Raw genomic sequence first — 26,015 nt, 5'->3', positions numbered from 1 at the left:
CAACACCCTGCATGGGGTAAGGGCTCAAACGGGCTTGCCTGTTTCCAGAGTTCTTCCACTCCTTTCCCCCTGAGTGTAGAGTAGCTCCGATTCTTCTCCCTGGGTAGATCAATCAACCCATGGCTCTATACACACCATGATCGAATTCTTAGTAGTACACTCCCCTGGACCCGCTCCTTTCTCGTTCTTATGTATAATAAAATGCAATGGCTTATTTACTCAACATACTTCTCTTTTTAATCCTCACAGCTCCCCTATCAGGTAGGTTTAGAGATGAGTCACCTAAAACTCAAAAGGGTTAACAAACTGGCTTATGGTAGCTAGGTATTTAGCCATGTCAAACAAGGCTATAGCTGGGTGTCAAGGGGGTGGAACTCTGAGGAGTGGAGTTGAATTGTTGAGGGCTTGCAAAAGAATGTCCTTACGCCATCTGTTCTGCTTCTCGCCCTGCTGTCCCCACAGAGAATCTCTAAATGCTCTGCACTTACATAAAGTTAACAGTTGATAGCAGTAGGGTACCCAAAGTTTTTATGCTGCCATAGTATTTGGAGGTCAGCTGCTACTAAAAGCATGTCCATACCACGAGGTAAATGCTGGGGGTGGGCACAGAAACTTTGCCAGGTGAGGCATCGCACTGATCTGTCTGGCCCTGTCCCAGCTGTCATGCTGTCAGCTGGCTGATTCTCCTCTGCCATCTCCAGGGGACAGTCTACCCTAGGGCGGTCTCCCCTGGTTCTTCACTTGCTTTGCTTGCTGTCTCTGGGAAGTGAAGGATGTCTCCGTATCTGTCCCTCCCCCATGAATCAAACTATAAACATGAAGAGCAATTTAGGTTTTTCTTGTGAAATATCTCTTATCAAAAATAAGTGTTTCATTCCCATAATATGACTATTGTACAGAACACAAAAGGTGAGACCTGTATCATCTGCAAACACCTGTGCCATCTCACCACTCTCACCACAGAAGAAGGGTGTAAGGAGGGGCTGTCACAGAACTTGTCACACCTGAGGATCTGCCACACCTTCAGCCTCTGTCACAGTTACGTGTTTGTCACTGTTTTCTTCATCTTGTTCAATTGCTTAAATAAAAAAAAGAAAAAGAACAATATTAAACAAATGTAGCATCATAAGAAAATTGTTTCAGGTCATTTTCTTTTCAGATGGCAATTTGGCAGGAAAAAATAATGTTAGGTAGAGTCCCAAAATGTAAGTATCAGTACTGCTTTTTAAATTATTTGGATGAAAAGTTTAACTAAGAGCACTGGGCAGTTTTCATGTACATTATCTCATTTGTTAAATCAGTGGCATTGGAGCAATCTGATCTCAATTTTCCTCGTCACCTCAACCCATCAAGACATCATCATGTCAGTTTTGTACTTCACCCAAGGTGGAGCTGGGGTAGAGGTGAAGGCTTCTATCCAGTTCATGTGAGAACATCATATTTTTTTTTATGTGATTTTTTTTGGCTAATAGTTTACTGTTACATAATGAAGGAAGCATGATTTTTTCAATCTGAAATATAGTTGATTTACAATGTTGTGTTAGTTTCAAGTGTACAGCAGTGATTCAGTTATACATATATACTTTTTCAGATTATTTTCCATAATAGGTTATTACAAGACACTGAATATAGCTCCCTGTACTATAGAGTAGGACCTTGCTATTTATCTATTTTATATATAGTAGTGTGTATCTGCTAATCCCAAACTCCTAATTTATCCATCACCCCCCCCTTTTCCCTTTGATAACCATAAATTTGTTTTCTATGTCTGTAAGTCTGTTTCTGTTTTGTAAATAAGTTCATTTGTATCATTTTTTTAGACTCCACATATAAGTGATATCATATGATATTTGTCTTTATCTGATTTACTTCACTTAGTGTGATAATCTCTAGGTCCACCCATGTTGCTGTAAATGACATTATTTCCTTCTTCTTTATTACGAGTAGTATTCCATTGTATATATGTGCCACATCTTCTTTATCCGTTCACCTGTTGATGGACACTTAGGTTGCTTCCATGTCCTGGCTATTGCAAACAGTGCTGCTATGAACACTGGGGTGCACGTACCTTTTCGAGTTAGAGTTTTCTCTGGCTATATACCCAGGAGTGGGATTGCTAGAGGAAGCACAATATTTTATATTTGGATTGTACAGAGCACTGTTACCCCAAAATCCCAAACTATGGAGACCTGAATCCACCTCTTCTCCCATACTTCCCCAGCATCTCCCTATCCAAGTCCTTGTCACCCTTTCTGCACCGGTGCAATAACCTCCTACCACAAAGCCCCTGATTCCAACCTCTCCCTAATAAAATCGGGCTTGAGCACACCTGCTAAATAATCAGTCTCAAAAAATATAACAGTAAGTGCTCTGCTTTGGCCTCTGTATCACTTATCTCACCAAGTCTGAACACTGTTCATCACAGAAGGTCTTCCTTGAATTCTCCAGCTTCCTCCTCATCTCCAACTTCACCCTGACATTTAACATCAGAATGTATTGTACCCAGCTCTGATCCAAACTCTACAATTTCATTATTTTTCTCCTTGTATAGCTTGCTCTTCCATTTTAACAAATATGTACTTAGTACCTACTAGGTGCCTGGCACTGGGGTTATTCCTGTGAACAAGATAGGTAAGCTCCTGACCTCATGAAGTACACATAGTAGCTGGGGGGATAGCTAACAACTACTGTTCCAACTAGTAACAATCATAATTATTACAATAATAATGTTTAAAAATAAGATGGTATTAAAGATCATGATAAATGGTGAAATGACAGAAAACCAACTGGGGGAGGTCACTGCGGAGAGCAGGCCACGCACGGTGCTTCTCTGAAGAAGTGATATGTGGGCTGAGACCCAAAGTTGAGACGGAGCTGCCCGAGACAGGTAAGAGTGATGCAAGACAAGCCTGGAGAGAGCATGGACCATGGTCAATTCAGATGTTAGTCTAAGAACATGGTGGGGGGGGGGCCACCAAGGAATTTTAAAATCGGGAACTGCATGATGTGTCTATTTTCAAAGGTACTTTTTGCCTGCTTTGTGGAGACCAGACTTACAAGGAGCAAGAAGGAAGCAGGGAGTCCAGTTAGGTGACCGTGGCTTAACATCTGGCATAAAGATAACCAGGGCATGGACCAGGGAAGCGGCAATGAGCTGAAGAAACATGGAGGATTTGAACTGTGTTTTTTTTTGTTTTTTATTCTTTTTAATTAATTAATGTATTTATTTATTTATTTTTGACTGTGTTGGGTCTTCGTTTCTGTGCGAGGGCTTTCTCTAGTTCTGGTGAGCGGGGGCCACTCTTCATCATGGTGAACAGGCCTCTCACTGTCACGGCCTCTCTTGTTGCAGAGCACAAGCTCCAGACGCACAGGCTCAGTAGTTGTGGCTCACAGGTCCAGTTGCTCCACGGCATGTGGGATCTTCCCAGACCAGGGCTCGAACCCGTGTCCCCTGCATTGGCAGGTGGATTCTCAACCACTGTGCCACCAGGGAAGCCCCTGAACTGTGTTTTTGAGTTCATTTGGCAATGAACTGAATATGAGAGGCAGGGGACTGTGCAGGTGGGAGAGGGAGATGAGTAAGAAAAAGTAATCCAGGGTGATATGTAAGTAGAATAAGGCACTGCTCATACCCACTGTACCACTTATTCTTCCTGCCTTCTCCATCAAAATCAGGCCCCAGACATAGCAACCTCACTGACAGTGAGGTTGCCCACTGGACTTCTGGATTCAGTTTGCACTGTTTTGTGTACTTTTAAGTACCATGCTCTTTGCTCTGTATTTTTAAAAATATTATTTCACATACCTTCTGCTTTTATATGCCGTTTATGCCCACTGCATGGCGCTTATGATGGCACCCACCTAAAATGCTGTGCACGCAGCATGAGCTCTGTAAAAATTAACTGAGATGAACAATTTCTCCCCAAGTGACCAAAATGGCACAACTTGACTACACCTGCATATATGAGCTACATCTTTCATAACCATATATGAAAAAAGAGGGGAGGGAAAGTCTTCTGTTAAACTCCACGGTAACTAGGATAACTCCTACCAGCTGAGCATTTAAAGGCAAGACAGGAACAGCGGAATCGGGCAGAAGCTTTTCTTCTATTTTCAACAAAATGTTCCATTGACGCTACTGTGGCCCAATTAGGAGGAACTTTAAAAATAAAGAAAAACACTCCGGTTTTCTTTGAAAAACTAGAGGCACGAATGAAAAGGGGAAAATAAAATACAAAATAACATCTGAAATTCCACTTAAAAATGCAATGGGCTGTAGAAATAAGCAAACTAACAACTAATATAAGAAGCCTTTCCTCATCCTGTAATGGGGAATTATGTTTTTGGAGGGCAATTCAGTAATATACCTACAGGGGACAACTTGGCCCACATGAAGTATCCACCGTACGTTGGCACTTAATTTATGCTTTATTTGAATTTTTGCCCTTTAAAGTTTCAGTTTTGATGAAAATAAAGAAAGTTAAATTTTGAAGTATTTTTGCCTATTACATTCATGTTTTTGTTTCTAAAACAACAATGTTCTGGTGTCTATGCACTTCTTTTTCTCACCTTATTATACTGCAGCATACAATATGCAGGACAGTGAATAGAAATTTCATGATTGAGAATTCACACTAGTTTTTGAGATTTAGGCATAATTCTTAGTACATATAAATAGAACCAAAGGAAGAAGAGATTAACAGAAAAGCATACTTGGGATAAAATTAAAATTCAGTCCTGTATTTCTAGCTTATCCTCAACAACAATGCTACATTTCTTATCACATGTTTGAAGACCTCAAAATGTGTTGCCCAGAGTTACATGTTGGTTAACAGAGCAAGAATTAGAAACACAAGTAAGTTAAAGGCACGTGGCAAAGGTCACTCAGCAACTGATTGCAATGTGGGTAATGAAGAGACACTCAAAAGTTCTAGTAGACTCTTAACCTCAGCACCTTGATAATGAAGAAAAGAGTGTGGTCTCTTATAATACGTAACATAATTTTATTGGAAATACTGAAACTAATATGATTCCAAGAATGCATTTTAGCCAGGGTTTCACATACACCACTTGGGGAAAACACCTTATTTATCGTGGCCTTCAGAGGATTTTATAATCACCCCCATGAAGTCTCATGGACCACATAGTTAGCCACCTAAAAGGGAATGCCTTGTTGACCTTTTAACATGAGATTAATGTCTAGGAATACGTTAAGGGGCAGTTTCTCTTCGTGCCTTCTCATAGTGCGGCTCGCGGTAGAACAAGGAGGAAGCAGTTACTTGGATTCATGAACTGAGTTCGTTTATCTGATCAGAATAAGAATATGTTGGGGGAAACTTTCCTATGCAAATATTGATTCTGGGACAGTTCCCTCCAGTGGAACACAGATGCAGGAACGACTGCTTCTGGGACCGAGGGAAGCTCGAAGCCGCACTCTGCCAACACAAACCATCCATCCCCTTATCTCTCAACACACGGAGTCCAAAAGCCAGAAAAGACCTTTGAAAATAACTTACCACAACAAAAGTGACAGCACAAGCTCTGAAGCGTATGCTTTGAATGGTAAACACGAGAGCCCTCGAGAGAACTAAGACTATATGTGGATTAATTAGCACTAATTCACATAAAAGTACTTAGTTTAATTGTATCTATTTGTAAGTTAGCCAAGAGCAATTCAAGAGGAGTTACTGGTGACAGCCTCCGAGGATGCCAGGGCTTGCCTGAATGTCACTTTCTTGCTTCCTTGGGGACAACAGGCTCTCTCTCCCCACGACTTACTGGGATGGTTGCTAAGAAAACTCTCCCAATAACTCTGTCAATGTATACACTGATGTGTATAAAATTGATGACTGATTGAAAAAAAAAAAAAAGAAAAAGACTGACCTCCCTTGAGGAAGAGGGGATTCTGCAAGCCCGCTGCCTTCAGACGTGAACTGCAACAAATCTCTTTCCAGACTGTACAGACTGCAGACTTAACCTGCAGATATCAGACTTGCCAGCCTCCACAATCATGTGGGCCAATTCCTTAAAAGTAAATCTCTCTCTCTCCCCGCTCTTCACTCTTAGAACTATATAGTTCCTGGGCAACCCTCTGAGAATAAGGTGCATTGCCCACAGCCCTGAGTTTTCTAATATTAGTGGTGAGATATTGGCATAATTTATTGTTTGTTTTATTTTTTACTAAAATATTGTACAAAAAAAAATAACTCTGTCAAAACTATTATTTAAACACAAAGGGGACTGATACTCTTTCAGAATGATGCTTACTTAATTTCTGATCAATTGTGTAAAGGTCGAAGCCAAACCAGCAGGTCATTAAACACAATGATTGTAATGCACTATGTGACTAGAGTTGCGAGCGTTCTTTAAGGATCAACCAAACTTTTTTTTTTTTTTAATTTACAAACCAACCAAAAATCTTACTACAGACAGAAACTTAGCACTTCAAGTTCCAATGTGAGAAATCAGCAAATACAGTTGAGAAAAATAATTCATTGAGTAACTTGCCAAGAATTAAAGTTTTGGCAATAATGTCCTCTTTCACCTATGTGGTATTTTTTACAGAGGGATAGCTGTTTCATGAAGGGTCTCATCTGATGTTCACACAACCTGAATAGTTGGGCAAGTAAAATCATCCTCATCTCATAGACGAGGTGAAGGAACCTGTCCTGGTCCTCCCACATACAACGTATGTATCTGTGGCAGTTCAAGTCGCCCTCGGTCAAGGATGGAGCAGAACAGGCTGGTCAAACTACACGTCTGCAAATCCATTCATGTGCCTCCTGACCAGGATTTCTTTTCATTTCTTTTTTAATGAAATAGAACAGAATACAGTAGAAAGAATAGGAAAAAAAATTAAAAGTCAAAGGCATTGCAACTTGTAAAGTATTTTTCACAAATGTGAATTAGGTATGTGCCAGGTCAAGCTCTTTTGTGTGTTCTGTGGGTTGTGAACATAAAAATGTTAAGAAAACACAGAGGTGTTTTCAGGCCACAAGAGGCAGAATCTAGTTCCTCACCATCCAAGTAACCAGCTATTTTTTGGTACCATTCCTGGAGAAAGGTCATTTTGTTTATTTTAGGAGGCCTCTCAACAAGACTCCATCCACATTCAACAAGGAGTGTATTCCCCGTGAGAGGGCATGGAAATGAGCTGCCGGCAAGATACACTGATAGAGTACATTCATTTTTAGTTACCAACATACAATCACAAATGCTTCCAAACGCTCAATCTTTTCTAATCTTTAAAAAGTAAGGGAAAGAGCAGTTGCAAGCCTCAACGCATCACTATATATGTTTTTGCAGGAAAATTTGAACAATAGTGGTCAGTACTCACCAATGAGTCATTCCATACAGTATTTTTATTATTTTTTTTACTGTTTAAAGTTTTGTCTGTTTTTTTTCCAGTTTTATTGAAAAATAATTGACATACATCACTGTATAAGTTTAACGTGTACAGCATGATGGTCTCATTTACATATATTGTGAAGTGTTTACTATAATCAGTTCAGCTAACACCCATCTTCTCTTATAGATACAGTAAAAAGAAAAGAAACAAAAGAAAAAGGAAAAAAATTCTCCTTGTGATGAGAACTCTTAGGATTTTCTCTTAACAACTTTCCTATGTAACATACAGCAGTGTCAGCTATAGTCATCATGTTGTACGTTATATCCCTAGTACTTAGTTATCTTCGAACTGGAAGTTTGTGTCTTTTGACCACCTTCCTCCATTTCCCCTCCCGCAACCCTCTGCCTCTGGTAACTATAAGTCTGATGTCTTTTTCTATGAGTTTGTTTTTTTCTATATCCATTCATCCATTGATGGACACTTAGGCTGTATCCATGCCTTGGATATTGTAAATAATGCTGCTGTGAAATGGGGGTATAGATATCTTTTCAAGTTAGTGTTTTCATTTCCTCTGGATATATTCCCAGAAGTGGAAGTGCTAGATCACATGGTAGTTCTATTTTTAATTTTTTGAGGATCCTCCATACTGTTTTCCACAGTGGCTGCACCAATTTACATTCCCACCACGCTTCACTATTATGATCTGGCCCATCCAGTGCCATTTGAACTTCACTTTGAAAGCTGACCAATAACCACTGTATCTTTGTCCCAGTCTGTTCAGCCTGTCAGCTGAACTTGAGACTGTTGTTTTAAAATTCTTTTCTGGGTCCTTATCATGTTGAAACTCTGAAAATGCAAGTTTTCTGCAGGCTCTCTTTTCTCTCTTTGCCTCTTTCCTCAGTGATCTTATCTGTTCCTATGGTTTCAACTTTCCCTGTTATGCGGGTTATTTCCAAAGCTGTGTGTACATCTCTGCCCTCTTCTCTGAATTCCAGGCCCACATCTCTGGTTACACACTGAGGATGTTCATTTCACAGACCGTCACGTGTCTCCGTACAAGCTGCTACGATAGGTATAGTGGTACCACCTCTGCCCTCAAGAAAGAGTCATCTATTTAGTAGGATGTGAGGACACAAAGGTCTGAAGTCACATGCATCACCCTCACTATATCCCACAAGCCTCTTCCTCCTCCGGGGGCTTGTTCTTTAGTTCAGATCGCCACCAGGCGTCTTCATATTCTTCCTTCCCCTCATCCCTCACATCCATCTCTCACTAGATCCTGTCACTTGTACTTCTGAAACGTTTCTATCCCTCTCCCTTCCTGCCACTTTCATAGCTCATGACCCCGCCACCTCTCACTGGGGCCACTGCCACAGCTTATCAGCCAGCCTCTCCCTCAATACATTCTCCACCCAGATGTTCCACTTCCAAATCGCCAGTCTGATCCTGCCACGCCCCCCCAATCCCTTTAGACTCCTGCCTCTCACCACTTGGAGAACATGACAGTCACGCAGGGAGCTCAATACCAACTCAGACTCCACAGCCCGATCCCAGCATCTCTGATGCAGTAGGGTTTCGCCCAAGTTTGTGCAGGTTTGAGAGTTTTGACACCTGGGATCCCTACTCTATTAAACACTGGCCATCATTCAGGCTGAAGCCTCAACCTGGCCTTGAAGGCTGGGCATTTGGGTCTCACACTCTCCCAGGGCACGCCCCACATTTCTTTGTTTCTAGCCTGGAATGCCCGTGTTGCCACCTTCACCAGGTGAAACTCTTGTCCACTGGGCTCTCCAGCTCAAACCCCATCCCTCTAGTGAGAACCCTTCCGCGTCCTCACGACCTGTACCCCTGGCCCTCGACAAAATGGGGAGTCCTTCCTTCCTGGCCTAACAAAGCTCTTTTTCTATACAGTTATGCTTTCTCATCTCAGTATTTTATAACTAGCTACACAAACATCTGTCTTTACTAATCTACATCACGAATTCCTCAAGGGGAGAGAATAACTTCTAGAAACTGTGCTGCTGAGTATTGGTCTACTTAACTGAACAAAGGTGACCAATTCAGAAACAAACAGATACAAACAGAATAAAATGCCACATCCAGTTTGAGGGAGAGGGTAAGATTATGAAAGAGACTTCAAGGAAAAGGTAGATTCTGACACATGAACGAGGTGGTGAGGAAAGGCAGTCTATGCAGAGAATCGGCATAAACAGACGTAAGGTGTAGAAAAGCATGGGATGGGACCAGGGAACAGGACAGTATTGGGAAACAGTAGAGAACAAAGCTGGAAGAGTTAGTTGGCCTTGGATGTTAGGCTGAGGAACTCGGAAGTCATTTAGCAACAAGTGAGGCGATGTGAGCAAAGGAAACATCACCATCATTACGCTACACATGTACAGCTCTTGAGCTCTACCTATATTCAAGACACAGGCTCTTAATGTGGATTATCCCATTTAATCTTTTCCATACCCCTCTGGTAGAGGTAGTGGCAAGGATGGACTGAAGTATGTGGCCACTGTGGGCAGGTTAATAATACTTCTTTTTTTTTTTTTTGGCTGCGTTGGGTCTTCGTTGCTGCACGCGGGCTTCCTCTAATTGCGGCGAGCGGGGGCTGCTCTTCGTTGTGGTGCACGGGCTTCTCATTGCGGTGGCTTCTCTTGTTGCGGAGCACGGGCTCTAGGCACGCGGGCTTCTGTAGTTGCAGCACACAGGCTCAGTAGTTGTGGCTCGCGGGCTCTAGAGCACAGGCTCAGTAGTTGTGGTGTACGGGCTTAGTTGCTTCACAGCATGTGGGATCCTCCCGGACCAGGGCTCGAACCCGTGTCCCCTGCATTGGCAGGCGGATTCTCAACCACTGCGCCACCAGGGAAGCCCCTTTAATACTTCTTTAGGCCAACATTTGTTAAATATCTACTCAGTAGGGCTCGTGAGAAACTTACTTTCTCTTAATAAAAGGTGAATACCACTTCCTGGAATTTAGCAATTTACTTCTTTTGAACTGTCTCATTTGGTCATTTTTTTGGACACCCTTAATTCTTAATTTTTCCCACACATGATTTTGCCAACACACTTAGTAAGGAGAGAGGAAAATTGTGTACATGGATAAAATCCTGCTGCCCAAATCCGGCCACACCCCATGCGAGACTTGGTTTCACAATGATCACTAATTACCAACCGAAAGCGAGTACATCTACAGGTTGCTGGGCTGCCTTGGTGCGCCTTCAGCAATGTGTTTATGTTCACTGACAGAGTCCTCATCAGTGATACTCAGACCCAGCAAGGAGCACGAACACATTTCTAGCAGACATGACCAACTGCCGAGGCCAAGGCAGAATCCATTTACATTTTAACAGTTATTCAATTCATTTCATATAGAAATCTGAGTTAAATGAGATAATACGTCTGTTATCCCAGTGATGGTACAGGGTAGATATATGGTAGGCCTTCTCCTTAATCAGATTCCAAGTGCTATTATGATTATCCTCATTTTACAGATGAGAAAACTGAGGCTGAGAGATGCTAAATAGCTTGCCCAGAAGTACCCAGGCAGTCAGGGGAAGAGATAGTTAAGTACCCAGATCTGACTCTTTATCTGCTCCAATATGCTATGAAGATTTAAATTGTTTGAAAACGTATTGAACCGGAGTAAGAAGACAATGAAAATGAGACGTTTATTACAAACAATCTAAGCAAGAATTGACTTGAATTTCCTACTAGGACTTCAGTCTCTTTGAAAATTAGAGCCATAATGACATACTTATTTTTAAGCTCTCCTACACATCCCCTCCCCTCCAACTCTAGCCATGCCTCCCAACCCATGGATTTGTACAGAGCAGATGATAAATGTTTGCTGCGTAAAAGAAATGTATTACTTTTTACTAACATGTGAATATAGGTGTGCTGATAATTCTGGAAATTCTCGGCACCCAGACATCATCATCAATCGAGAGTGTGGAGGCTAGAATCACTGCCATCTCCCCCATCAGACGCTCCACACTCCTCACACTTGGCTGGAGGCACCTCAAGCCACGGAGAGGGACTCTGGCTGCTTCCCTGCCGCCTGACTGACTGCATGATTTATCTGTGCCCTCAGGCACAGAGGATTCCATTTCAGCTCTTAGGCCTTTGTCTTGTAGTTGAGGCGGCCCTCCAAACTTCCTTTCCTCCACTTCTTCACAGGTTTTTACCTGTTAGGTGTTTTTTTTGGAGTAACATTTAATACATGTCCAGCCAACGGAAAAGTTATTCAACAGAGAAAAATGATAACGTCACCAGAGCAAAGTGTATCCTTTAATTAGAACATAAATCTTTGCTCCATTGGCAAGGGTAATAAAGAGCTCATCAGTACCTGAGCCCAGCAGCCTGTTCCCTTGCCCTTCTTAAGAGGAAATGTACCAGAAATGAACAAGTTTCCTTTTAATGAAAAGATGGCTTGTATACAATCCAACTAAAAGAAAACCTCAATGAAAAACAATCGAATTAACCTTAGCAAAAATTTTCTTCAACATTTTTCTCCGGAGACAGAAAGGTTTTCGTTTTTTAAGTGCCTTTCAAGGACTGTGTTCTGGTGACAGGACAGGTTCAGGCTGATCACATGATAAAAGATATGAGCATCAATGATGCTCAGACACTGCAAGATATTCATTCATTAACAAAGATCCTAGCGTACTCCACTACTCTGTACAGTTTCGCTCAGCAATTAAAATTTTAAAAGATTTATCTCAGGGAGTAAAAGAAAATTATTTCTAGGCCTAACTACGTGCCAGTGAGAAGCTTCATGCTTTAGGCCATCTAACTCTCTCCCACCCGCAAGAGCCCCAGAGGCAGGTGCCCTTTGCTCCATTTCACAGAATAAGAAAATGAGCGTCTGGAAGCCACTACTTCACAGTAAGGGACTAAGCCAGAACTGAACCTGAGCCTCTTAATTTCCTTTTCACAGCTAAGAAATTCTGCCTCAGGGACTGTAAACCAGAAAACACAACAGGTCAGATCTACATGGACACTCTTGTTAACTAAGGTTTTACAGTAGACAAGAAACCTACATTTCAAAAATAACATTTATTACAACTTTGTGCTACTCATATGATGCTCATTCTTTTTGTTATTGTTGTTCCTAAAGGTCAGCAATTATACTGCTGAAGCTTCCCTTGACATCACAGTGAAATTCTAAAACATACAGAGGAACCATCAAGAATCCCCTAAGAGTCCTTGTGTTTGCAAATACAAGCAAAGACACCAAACAGTACAATCGATCGATCAATCAATCAATCAATGGGGGGGGGGGCGGATCAGACAGGCCAAGAGGAGGCCAGGAAAGAAGATTTGAAAATTTTCCTTAACCTTCATTGAAATCTATCCCGCTAAAATTTAAAGAAATTTCCTTTTATTACACAGTTGGGAAAAAATACAGCATCATTCCTAAGCTATTTCTAGTATACGACCTTTGTCAAGTGATATCAACTCACCAACCTTGAACCTCATTACTTGCAAAAGAGGATTATAATAACCATGACCCCACAGGGTGGGTGTGGGGAAGAAAGGATGGAGGTCAAGGGCTTAATCAAGGGTAGCTACTACTTATGGTATAAAACATGTAATGTGCTTTTTTCTTTTGAATTTTCATCCTTGGATGGAAACTTTTTCCTAATCAGATCCACCTACAGCTGGGGTAGAGCGGAAGATAAGGAGCATAAAAATGAAGCCAATATGGATAAACAACAAGGTCCTCCTGTACAGCACAGGGAACTATATTCAATATCCTGTGATAAACCACAATGGAAAAGAATATGAAAAAGAATATGTATATATGTATAACTGAGTCACTTTGTTGTACAGCAGTAATTAACACAACAGTGTAATTCAACTATACTTCAATAAAAAATAAATTAAAAAAATTAAAAACTTGAATATAAAAAAAAATGAAGCCAATAACATCTGTATTCCAACACCCAAGGTAGAATTGTGCAGCAAGACAACAGACTTGAAAGGGCAAAATCTGTAGAGAATATCACCTTCCTTTGCACATCAAGAACCAACTCTAGAAGTCTCAGATGACAGATCTCTTTTCTCCTGGGATGGCTAAGCCACAGGTTTGTTCCCCTCAAGGGGACAGTCAGGAAGTAATGGGCTAGAAAAGCTCAAGGCTGTCCCTGTGTTGCTGCAAGTGGACCGTGGGCTGGGGCAGGGGAAAGAGGTAGCAGAGACAGAAGGTCAGAGCAGCAGTCCTGATTCCCCCAGGTGGGCTTGGGCTCTGAGGCTGAGGTCAGTAGGTGGTTGAAGGGACACTGACCGCGGGTGCTGGTTTACACACTGACAGGGCCGTGGCACACAGGGGAGACTGCCTTGAAGTCTACCCCAGCCCCACGCAGGGGCCAGCAAACACACAGTGGATCAGCCGTGAGCATCGTAAGGCTAGGGGCAAACAAGGGGCAGAGCTTACTTTTCTGAGTTGCTCTTCTTTCCCTGACTGGGAAGTCTGCAAGGACTCAGAAGTGTCTCCATGGCCTGGGGAACAGAGGCCTGTGATGCAGCCTGCCCTCAAAAAGGGCCAGGGGCTGGTTGGAGCATGTAGCAGGGAAGCAGTGGGGATTACTGTTCCAGCAAGAGGCAATATGGAGCCGAAGAGCCAGGAAGGTCCAGACACTGACCCAGCCAAGATGGGCCCCTGACTGCCGCTGCAAATCCCACAAGGCCGCAGCCACTGGCATGGGCACCTCTGCAGAGACCAGAGGAGCCCAGGGGCACCATGGGGCTCCAACCACCTCACATGCCAGAAATCAAGTGGTCCAAGAGAGGAGACTTAAACTAGGTCCAGGCAGGACCAACATCCTGAACAGACCATTTACCACAAAAAAAGTTCAAATCAGAAACAGCTGAAATATTGCTCACTGGCAGTAGATAGGACCATATAGCATAGTTGTTGAAAATGAAGAACAAAGCATTTCCCACCTATATTTCAGTACAGTGAATAACTCTGACAAACTGTTACATTACCATTTTTGAGTATTAGTGTAAATGCTCCAATGGCTCATAAAATAAAATAATTGCATAAGATTACCAGATAAGAAAATCAAGCCAGGATATATGTGGAAAGAAAAAAGTTTTGACACAGCATTGGTTATCAGCCCAAACTACTTTTCACATCCATGATGAAGGCACTAAGCCAGCCATATTTCCTCTCAAATAAAAGTATATGTATTTTGACTTTTCATATAAAATTGATAAAACTACTAGACTGTCCATTTGGTTACAAGACTAACCCTGAAATTATTTGATTCATTTAGGCCTAATGTTACTAGTAAAATGAAGCAGCTTCAACAACTTGGATTTAGGTACAAATGATAAGCCTGAATTCCACACCTGTAGTTTCAGTGATGACTCTGAGAGGACCAAAGGGTCCAAGGTGCCCAGTGCCCAAGCCTACAGCCTAGGTGTGCTACTCTAATGCCATGAGACCAGATGATGGAATCTGCTCCTTCCCTGACCAGATAAGGTAGACAGACACTCCCCAAGGCCTACAGGCTGCTTGGGACAATGCCCACCAACCCACCTCCACTGTCAGCAAGAGGGGTTCCCAACCATGGCCTACGGAAAATCTCCAATCTCCCCTAATGCCCCCCACCTGAAGGTGGAAGTTTGTTTTGTTACTAATATATGATAAATTGTGTTTGCTCTATAAGGTCCCCCTCAGACAGAGGAAAAGAACCTTTACTTAACTCTTCCTTCAGAACTATGATATAGAAATGGGCCTTTTAAACACATGAAAACAAAACTAAAAATCAAAATGAAGAAAACAGGAACATATAAAACTAAGATGGCAATTCTATTTGTCATGCTTTTTTCTCTCTATTGCAGTTAGAATGGGAGATAATGGGCAACATCTCTAAAAACTTCCATCTGTTCCGAAGGGTAGAAAGATAACAATCTCACTATAACAGCTATCACTGAGGAAGAAAATCTTAAAGAGCTTATTAATTTCTGGATTTAGGTTCTAATTCCATAATAACACCAATGAAAACATATTGTAAAATCTAAAGAGCTAATAATTATACAGTGTCCTTCTTGTTATCTCCACATGCCTATACATGGAATACCTAGAATGCATCTTAAAATAAAAAGATCAAATGTTTACTGAAAAAAAAATAACATTAATCCCAAATTTCTCACAGTCATTTTTCTACTAGAAAACAATAACATGATAAGGTGTAAACTTCCTCCATTAATTTTAATAGGTCTTAAAGCAAATGCTTTGTTTCTATTAAATGTTTGCATTTTTAATAGACAGAAGTTAGCCCCTTTTTGGCAAAAGGAGAACCAGACAATCTCTTTAGTTCTGTCAACTTGGAGAATTTATGAGATATGGCTTTGGTTCAGGTGTGCTTATTTAAAGCCAAGGTTAAATTCACTTCCTCTTTAAACTAGTGGAACACCCCACCCCCGCACAAATGTCTTCCTGGTAAGTTTCGTATAGAAACTTCAGTGAGAATGTTTGCTTATTCCTGAGTCTGCCCACCAAATAAAGCTTGGTAATAATTCTCTTCATTTACAAAGGTTTTACTGCCAGTGCCATGAGAGCTTTTAATTCTGTTACCATTCCCATGACAAAATTTCCATTCAGGTCAAGAAAGACTAAAAAGTTGGGCAGGTGTCCAATAAATGAGTTAGTAGCAAAAGCATAAGTAACATTTTGATTCCCTCTACCATGCTTGGTTATGGGACCAACACCCTTCATAAAACACCAACTCGCTCTCTGAGACTGCAGATCACACAGACTGCGTAACGTGTTTGTCAAAACACAGCATCTAAATCACCTAGGAGTGAAGAGTGGTTAAAATTCAGAGACCAGGGTCTCCATCCAAACTTAACTGCAGTGGGGGAGGGGTGCTGACAGGGCAGGAATTAGCAGTATTAACAAGTGCTGCAGGTAACTGCTAGGCAAATTAAATTTGAGGAGCCCTGCTTTAGAAAAACAAAATTTCATTTAGTTAACGAGGATTTCTGATGCAACTGGTCAGAAGGAAACCTAGGATTATTCTTTAAAATATCTATCCATCTCTGTTTCCTCATCTCCAACGAAAAGACTTATGTCAAAATGTATATGCTGAAGCTGAAGTTGTACAATATAAGCCTTCATTGTCTCCAGGGTCAAAATTTCTATCACCAATCTCATTCCAAAAACAGATTTCAATCACTGCAGTATTAAAAATGCAGTATTTTTGTAACTATCTGAAAATCGCAAGTAGCTAGAACCACAATTATCTAGCCACTTACAAAGACAATGTCTTAGTAAGAAATTCTCAAATGTTAAGTATTTATGGGTCACATAAATGGAAAGAATAGTACGTTAAGTAAATTTCACTTTTTGCCCTCAAGGCATCACTTTTTCTGGTAGGATTCAGCTGAATCAAATTGCGTGCTTTGCGCTACATACTATAGCACGTTATTTAACTTATATTCGTACACGCTGTGCCTGTGTCATTTTCAGTTTTACTGAGAACAGCTCCATTTTCATGGCTGTTTATACAATTAGTCTTTTAATGTGACGAATGATGGACAATACCTGGGTTATGTGGCCAAGACAAAGATTTCCCTTGATAGCTCTTACTTGTCAATACAAATGACAGCAGAGAATATTCCCTGAATAGGGGGGTAGAAAGAGGGCCTTGTGTAGATCTTCACTAAGGAAAAAGTCTAAAAATAAAAAAATGTTTGGAAAATAAATTAAGTTATCATCAGTTGTTATTCTTACATTCTTACTAAATAGACAGCAATGTATGCTTAAGAGAAGTAAAGCTGCCCAGTACTTGGTACTTAGGACCTGACCTCCAGGACGAGCACGGCCCCTAGCATCAACCAAGCCCAACGTTTCCTTTTATAAAAAATGGAAACTGAGGCTGAGGGAAGCCAGTGACTTGCCAGAGTGAACACTGGCCAGTGTAAGAATCAAAAGATTTCCCGACTACATGCCCAGGCCTGCCAGATCTGGTAGCAGACTGTGTTCACCAGACCACAGAATTTCATAACTTTATAAACTTTATAAAAACAGCATATAGTAAGGATTTCTCTTCTTAAGGAATATTTTAGTTCCTAAGAGATCATTTTAGCCATTAGCCATAGCTTTCCATTTAATTATCCGATCATCTTTTTCTTTTAATATTTCCTTAACTATTCTAATATTTAATATTTTAAAACATCTACAGACTGCTTTTATTTGGTACCTTAGGGGTATACAGAGAAGCAGTCATAACATTATAAATTGTAAAAATGGATCACAGGTCAATCCCCCTCCCTGCCCTCACCCATGCACCCCGCCCCCCATCAATGTAAACCTTTATTCGAGCCCACAGAATTAGTCAGATACAGGGTTTTAAGTGTATGCTCGTCCTTTTGGGGCACTTCATAATTAGCATACTAGCCTCTCAGGCTGGCCTCCAGATGCAGGGTGGCATGTATCACATGTTCTTCTGGGAAGCAGCTCCCAAACCCCAGAAGACCAAGAACAAAGGAGCTGGCAGGCTCTGGAGAAGCTACCCCGTCAACAGTGTATTAAAGACACCCATTAGTTGCCTCAGTCAGCTAATTAGCTCAACAAATCCAAAACCTAAATCATTAAAGAAAGTGGCCCTGATTGCATTGCTGGGCTCTGATTTGGTGTCACTAACCCAGCAGGGTGGGAACAGGGCTGTTGCACAGAAAACAAAAAACGGCCCACACTGGGGAACTGCCGTAGGATGGGACCACGTTTTTTATGAAAGTCGAGCCCTGCCAGGAAGTTTCACTGGTGAAAAAAGTGTACCAGGGAGACTTCTGTGTTTATGCTTTGAAATTTAAAGCAATTTAAATATAAATTGCTCTCCTTTTTGTCATTATGAGAAAGAAAGAAAACGTGGGTTTCAGATCTCTGGTGTGCAAATGGTCATTAACTTTCTTTTGACCTTGGGTGTAGAACTAATATTGAATTTATGCACAGGGTACACTCATTATATTCATCTAGTTTCCTCACAGAAAACATGTTCCCAGGAGCTGCAGTGCTAGCAGCCATTTTTTCTACACTCGAATCGAAAACTTGAGTCTCCCTTTCATTCCTCTCACCCACCTTCCACCCATCTTTCTGCTCCAAACCTCAGAAAACCGTTTCCCAAGGGTTGGCCGCATTTAGAAAACACAGGCCATAACAGGTAGGAATCTGAATGACGTAAAATCACTGTCCTGGACCACACGAGGCTCAGCAGCGTCAGTGCTCAGTTCTGCTTCCCAGTATCTGATTCCCGAAAACACGAACAAGCTCCCATTTAGAGTGATAAATACCTTTGTCTGCGGAGCCTTATAAACATTACCTACCGCCACTGAAGTGCCCCTGCAGTGCATTTTTTTTTAAAACAGAGGCCTCTAAACCCTGCATTCCCGAGTACACTCTGCTGTGGTTATTATAATTATTCACCTCCTTGGCAAATCAGTTCCATTTTTACTCTCTTAATGGACATGACCATGTAGAAGGATGAAAAGCAAAATCATCTTGCCTTGCTTTGTAATTTCCTAAATTCTAAGCAACCCTCAGGGTTAAAGGAGTCCAACTTCCTATGCTGGATACTCTCAGATCTCTTGTTATTCAGGAGAAAGGAGGGCAAAGGGCTATTTTCTTTTATTGTATGTCACTGAATGGTTATTTATCATTTCGACTTAATAGCTCTAATTACAAAAGACAGCGTCATGGGATTTTTTTTTTAAAGGCAATTTTCTTGGTATCCCAGTGGGAGAGTTAGGAGAAATTTACAAAGCATCTGCTTCGTGCATTTTCAATTGTTCCTGGGTTTTACCGTTGTTATTATTTTCTGGATTGTAAGATTTTTACATTTTCAAGTAACCTTTAACTTTGCACTGCCTTGAGAGTTACTGTCTCAAGACTCTTACTATGGTTTTATGCCATTAAATAAAAAAGGAAGATACAACTCGTCAACTGCTGAATTGATCACTGTTCGGTAAGAATATGCACTGATGGAGATGGGATGTGAATGTACAAAATCCGTCAGCAAGCACAACGGTCTCTGGAAATGTCAGAACAAGGAGTTATTATAGCACCAAAGACGGGGGGAGATTTTGCAAACTTCAGCAATCAGCGTGGTGTTAGGCAAAGCTCTCTCTTCTTGGGAAAACATCGTAGATCATCAATCAATCAGGAAGACCAGAATGTTGTGCTGATTATTTTAGGGGAAAACACATGCTACTTCTTTCCTCTTGGTTGACAAATGCTAAATAGCACATTTGTTAGTGGGGCTAACAAGACAACCAGTGTGGGTCTGTGCTGACCAGGAAGGAGAGTGATGGCCACTGCCACCACAGCATCCGGGAGGCGGCAAAGGAGAAGGAAAGGACACAACACAAACCGCGTGGAAATGTCAATTCTGAGAGGACAAGGTGCACCCTATAAGGACAGGCTGGGAAAGACTTGGAAAATTTTAAGTGATGGAAAATATCACTAAAAATTAAGCATAATATTGTAATTGCTTAAAATACAGCTAACAGACGTCTGCCATTATAAACTAGTATTTTCTAGCTTGAACATTCATTATTAGAGGTTAGATGAAAAAAACTATTCAAGAGAAGACTACTGCAGCTTTTACTTTTACGAGCATTTAAATTTTTTCAATAACAAGTTAATCACAGGCAACCAGAAAGGTAGAAGGCGTTTGAGATAGCAATAAACGTACCAGCACGTAAGCCTGTCTTTGCTGCCCCTTAATTTTATTATTGCCATCTATACTCTAAAATCCCATTTTATTGTGCATTCTCCTATATATGAGCAATGTGTTCATGAGAGGATTAAAGATAAAGTCAAACACTGCGCTACATTAAAAGAAGAATCTATCAACTAAAAATAAAAAGTAAAAAGTTAGAGAACCATAAAAGTTGGAGCAATTCCATAGGCTTAATGGTTATTTTTTTCTTCTAAATGTGCAAAAGGAAAAGCCTGTCTCTGCTGTTAAAAATAATCAGTCAATCTATTTCATTTCTCATGACAAAGCGACAGGGATGGCTTTTCTTTGGGAAGCTTCTGCCCTGAAGGAGAATACGTCTCTTCAGTCAGACCTCAAGCCTCACTGCAGAGCTTCCTGTCAACATTGACTTCCCCCCAATCCCACAGACAGGGGGCCTAAAGAAGGGCGGGAGCCTAAAACTGCTAAAGTTCCTACAACGTGTTATTGGTGACCAGTGATTGTTACCAACAGGAGATCTTCAAAGCTGGGAATTTAGCCAGGCTCTCAGGGTGATAAAAAGCCCTCAGCTTGTCTGATGGGTCCACCATGATTACCAGATCCAGGGGTCGCCTGCTTGAATGTTTTACACACACACAGTTCAGTGTATAGCAAATAGTAATAACCAGGTTGTAGAAATCACATACCCATTCAAATGCCTATTTAAGCTTCAGCATAGGATTCAAAGATGATTAAACAAACAAGAGGATTTCTAAGGCTACGAGAAACAATTTAACAGGAATGTAAAACAATGGCTTCCCTCTCATCCTTTCTGGTCTATTAAAAATAGGAAAGTTTCTTAAAAATCTAAAACTAAACACAACAGGTGAAACCATTTTATACAATTTTATGTTATATCTATTTTAATATCCCAAAGAAATAATAAATCTTGGCGCAAAAATAACACTGTAACCTGAATCCCTGGATGAGTTGAGAAAGAAGAAAAAAACCGCTGCCATCCACTACTTGAAAAATGTCAGTTTTCACTCTATTCTTTTCCTTTTCACAAACCACATCTTTACCCTCCATAATCCAAAAAATTCCTAACAAGGGAGGGGACATTGTGTAGTCGGGAAAACCAGAGACTGGGTGCTGGAAAGCCTGGGCTTGCGTTCTGGCTGCAGCCTTTCTAGCCTGTGTGCTCTCTGGCACGACAATTCACCTCTAACCGTGAGACTGGGACGATACAAACAATTCCCCCTGCGGTGAGTGCCCTGCCCAGTAGCCATTCCCTCTTCTGCTGGTTTTCTCTGGGGAGCCACACCTGCCCTAGCCTCAGTCCGTGGGTCTCGTGGGAGGCTGACTTAACCTCTCTATCCTGCCCTCCAACCATGTGTCCACTGCCACAGAGATGGGCATTCCACCCTTCCAGCGAGGTCCCCACCAACACTTCTGTTGGACCTACCAGAAAGAGGTTCTCTCTGCTGAGACTGATTAACTCCACAGATCCCCTGAGCCAGTAAACTCCCTTGGTGGTTTTCAGCTTGTTTATCTCTCACTTGTACCTAAAAGAGTCCTGAATAAAATATTCCCAAGGTTGTGACTCCATTAAGGATAATGAAGGAAATTCATGAAAATACTCGTTGTTATAATTAAACACTGGAGCTGGAAGGAAACTCTAAGGTTCCCACATTCTACACCTACCCCCTCACCATACAAACTGGAATCACTTTACAAAAGTCACAATGACATTTAATGGTATAAACAGAGCCTAGAACCCCTTCTTTCTTTCCCAAACATTAATATCCTTGCTACTTAGTTTTACAACACTTAACTAGATATGGGCTAGGCAGAGACAGTGAAATATAAAAACTGCCAAGAGGGTTTACCAATATGAGATTTCTGGCTTTCCAGAAATAGAAGCCCACCATGGCACAAATTTCATATGATCTTAAGATAATGAGAGCTAAACGTGCTTTGGCTGTGGATTCCCTTGAAAAGGGGAAGAAACATATCTCCCGAGCCTCTAACTGGTGAACAATTAGCAGTAGAATAAGCAATTCAACAAAAAAGAAAGAAGTGTAAAGACATCTGTGCTAATTTTTTAAAATCTTGTGAAGCCTTAAAATGCTATTCACATTCACTAAGGTTAGCATTTAGAGGAGAAAACTAAAGGCACATCCTAATGGCCTCTTAGAAAATTACAACAAAATGGATTTTTTACTAAGCTAGAGCCTTGAATCATTTATATAATCTATTGATTGACAGTTACTTTTATTTCTGTTTGTATGGCGAGCTGAAACCAAAAACTTTTTCTTTATACTAATTCTTGTTTTAATAACCCTTCACAGCGAGACATAAATCTGGCATGACCACCTGAGCCCTAATTAACAGTTTTACTGCAAGACAGATATTAGGGTAATCAATTCCTTCTGTCAAGCCCCAGATGTGCCAACTATCATTTTAATATTTTTTTTATTAGAAGTATACCAGCTTCTTTTTCTTCTTCCTTAAAAAAAAAAAAACCTCAAAATAGTTTCAAAAAACAGCAATGAGCATACATAGGAAGTACCATTCTACAGCTAAAATTCTGTTTCATTAAGGCTGTGCTTAATAGTTCTTCATTTTATCACCTCCTAACTACTCAGTAATCCATGTTCCTTTTTCAGACAGCTATTGACTTAATGTTTTTTATTTATGAAACATACATTGTGGTTTAAAAATAGCAAGAGCCATATTTGTCCTTGCTCACCATTGTACCCTCATGCCTTACAGTGTACCTGGCTCAGTTAGAACTTGATAAAGGAATGAAGGCAATAACCTATGACTTAGGCTCTCATACTTTGCCACTTATTTTTCATCCACTCTCAATGCCAACTCAAACAGTGAGAGCGTAGGGCGAATCAGGTAGATATCTCCTTATTTCCATATTTGAATTCTCTGAATATTGTAATATCACCTTGTTGGTTATTTTTTCCCCTTGATTGTTTCCCAAACTTGTTGTGGTTTGGGGAATGTATGACAGAAAAGTCTGTTTTTCTCTAAAACTATCTTCTTTGCTTATACTACTTTTCTAATCAGAAAACATATTCAGTTTTGTCAGGGACAAAATAAGAATGCCAACTATCTTTTTATTATTCAACTTACATCATAGGACCCTAGCTCATGAAATACTATGAGGGAAAAAAAGGAGTTATATGGATTGGTAAGATAGAGATAAAATAGTCATAATTGACAGATGCTGTATTTGCCCATACACAAAACCCAAGATAATTTTAAAACAAGCTATTGGAATTCATTTGAGTTGAACACTTTTGCTAGCCACAAAAGCATGAGTTCTCATACAGCAAAAGTAACCAATTAGAAAAGATAATAGATGTGGATCAACAAACTGATTCGAAACTATATATGGAGAGGGAAAAGACCCAGAATAGCCAACACAATGTTGAAGGAGAAAAAGTTGGAGGACTGACATTACCCAACATCAACACTTACTATAAAGTTACAGTAATATAGACAGTGTGGTACTGATGAAAGAATAGACAAATAGGTCAATGGAACAGAATACAGAGCTCAGAAATAAACCCATACAAATATAGTCAAGTGATCGTTAAGAAGCAAGCAAAGGCAATAAAATGGAACAAGGATAGTCTTTTCAACAAATGGTGCTGAACAACTGGACATCCACACACACAATGAAAAGAACCTAGACACAGACCTTACACTTTTCACAAAAATTAACTCAAAATGGATCACAGACTTAATGTAATGCAAAACTATACAACTTCTACAATGTAACAGAAGAAAACCTAGATGACCTTAGGTATGGTATGAATTTTTAGCTATAACATCAAAGGCAGGATCAAAGAAAGAAAGAAGAAAGGTAAGCTTGACTTCATTAAAATAAAAAACTCTGCTCTTTCAAAGGCAATGTGAAGAGAATGAGAATACAAGCCACAGACTGGGAGAAAACATTTGCAAAATACATCTGAAAAAAGGACTGTTATCTAAAATATACAATGAATTCTTAAAACTCAACAGCAGTAAGAAAACAAGCAACCTGACTAAAAAATAGGTCAAAGACCTTAATAGACACCTCACCAAAGAAGATATAAAGATAATAAATAAGCACATGAAAAGATGTTCCACAGCATATGTCATCAAGAAAATGCAAAGTAAAACAACAAAATGTGCAACGCTGACAACAACAAACACTGGTGAAGATATGGAGCAACAGGAACGCTCATTCACTGCTGGTGGGAATGCAGAATAGTAGAGCCACTTTAGAAGATAGTTTGGCAACTTCTTACAAAACTCAACATACTCTTACCATACGATCCAGAAATCACACTCCTTGCTATTTACCCAAAGTAGTTGAAAACTATGTGTTCGTGGGTGTGTAGTTGAAACCTGCACACAGATGTTTATAGCAGCTTTAGTCATAATTGTCAAAACTTGGAAGATGTCCTTCAGGAGGTGAACAAATACATAAACCACGGTACATCCAGACAATGAAATATTATTCAGTGCTAAAAAGAAATGATCTATCAAGCCTTTAAAAGACATGGATGAACCTTAAATGCCTATTACTGACTGAAGAAAGCCAATCTGAAAAGGCTACATACTGTATGATTCCAACTATATGACATTCTGGAAAAGGCAAAAACTATGGAGACAGTAACAAGATGAGTGATTGCCAGGGGATGGGAGTAGAGAGGCACAAACAGGTAGAGGAGAGGGGATTTTTAGGGCAGTGAAATTATTCTGTGTGACACTATAATGATAAATACATGTCATTATACATTAGTCCAAACCCATAAAATGCACAATACCAAGAGTGAACCCTAAAGTAAACTACAGACTGTGGGTGATACTGATGTGTCAATGTAGGTTAATGATTATAACAAATGTACCCCTCTGAGATGATGGCAGTAAGGGGGCTGTGCATGTTGGGGCAGGAGGGATATGGGAACTCTGTGTACTTTCTGCTCAATTTTTCTGTGACCTTTCAACTGCTCTAAAACGTAAAGTTTATTTTTTATACAGTGTCATGAAAGACAAAGAATGAGAAACCTTCACAAAATAAGACGAGTATAACTTTTAAAAAAAAGTTAATTCATAATAGTAACCAAAACTACAAGATACCAAAATATACATCAAGCAAAAAAATGTACAAAGCTTTAAGGAGAAATTTTTAAGACAGTACTGAAGATCTGAAAACAATGGAACGATATCCTAGGTTCATGAATGCAAATACTTATCTCCAAAGTGTCAAATTTATCTGATGGCCTATAAATTCAATACACTTCAAGAAATCCCTATAGGGGTTTTCATGGAACTTGACAAAATAAAACTATGAAGAAAACAGAAAAATAAGAACAAACTTGCTTTACCCCTTAATCCCCCAAAAGTCTTCTTATAAAGTGTTGGTAACTGAAAGAGGAAAGTGTAGTCAAAGGAATAAATAGATCAAAGGAATACAGAGACCAGAAATAAATTCAAGCATATATATATAAACTTAATATACGATCGAGTCAGCATCATATCCAATGAACGCTACTGAGGTAACTGGCTTAGCATAAGGAAAACATAAACCTGGATTTCTACCTGACACCATATACGAAAATAAATTCCAGATGACTTAAAGTCTTAGACATGAAAAACAAAACTTTAACACTGTCCATACCAAGCTACTGACCTAGCAATCCAGTTTTAGTAACTTATTATGAGAAATTAATTGGTAAAGGGCAAAAAGATATATACAAGAATATATCTTCGAGCCCTTCTATTATCATTTATAATAGGAAAACTATTAAAAACTTAAACATACAACAAAGAATTAGTTAATAAGTTGTATGGTATCAATATAAACATACAACAGCTAACAAAAATGATACAGAGCTGTATTAGTGCATGAAAATGAATCCTATAAAAAGTGGATTTATAGATAAAAGTAATCAAGGCTTGTATTG

General features: G+C 40.2%; 1 protein-coding gene across 10 annotated transcripts in view; it reads right to left on the bottom strand.

Moving 5' to 3' along the window:
• The window catches only part of RAPGEF5 (Rap guanine nucleotide exchange factor 5), a 224,964-nt gene that overhangs the window by 113,988 nt on the left and 84,961 nt on the right, over positions 1–26,015 (bottom strand). For all 10 annotated transcript variants that reach the window (XR_014266740.1, XR_014266741.1, XR_014266742.1 and 7 more), the window contains one exon: positions 1,005–1,078. Coding sequence is in view for 7 of the 10 variants with exons in the window: in XM_082472678.1 (XP_082328804.1) it covers positions 1,005–1,078 (74 nt within the window). In the remaining 3 variants the exon portion in view is untranslated. The remainder of the gene's footprint in view (positions 1–1,004; positions 1,079–26,015) is intronic.

This window comes from Balaenoptera physalus (genome assembly GCF_965194825.1).
Source record: "Balaenoptera physalus genome assembly, chromosome: 8".
NCBI lineage: Eukaryota > Metazoa > Chordata > Mammalia > Artiodactyla > Balaenopteridae > Balaenoptera > Balaenoptera physalus.
The sequence above is the reverse complement of the archived record's forward strand: the minus strand, read 5'-3'. Positions and strand labels throughout refer to the sequence as shown.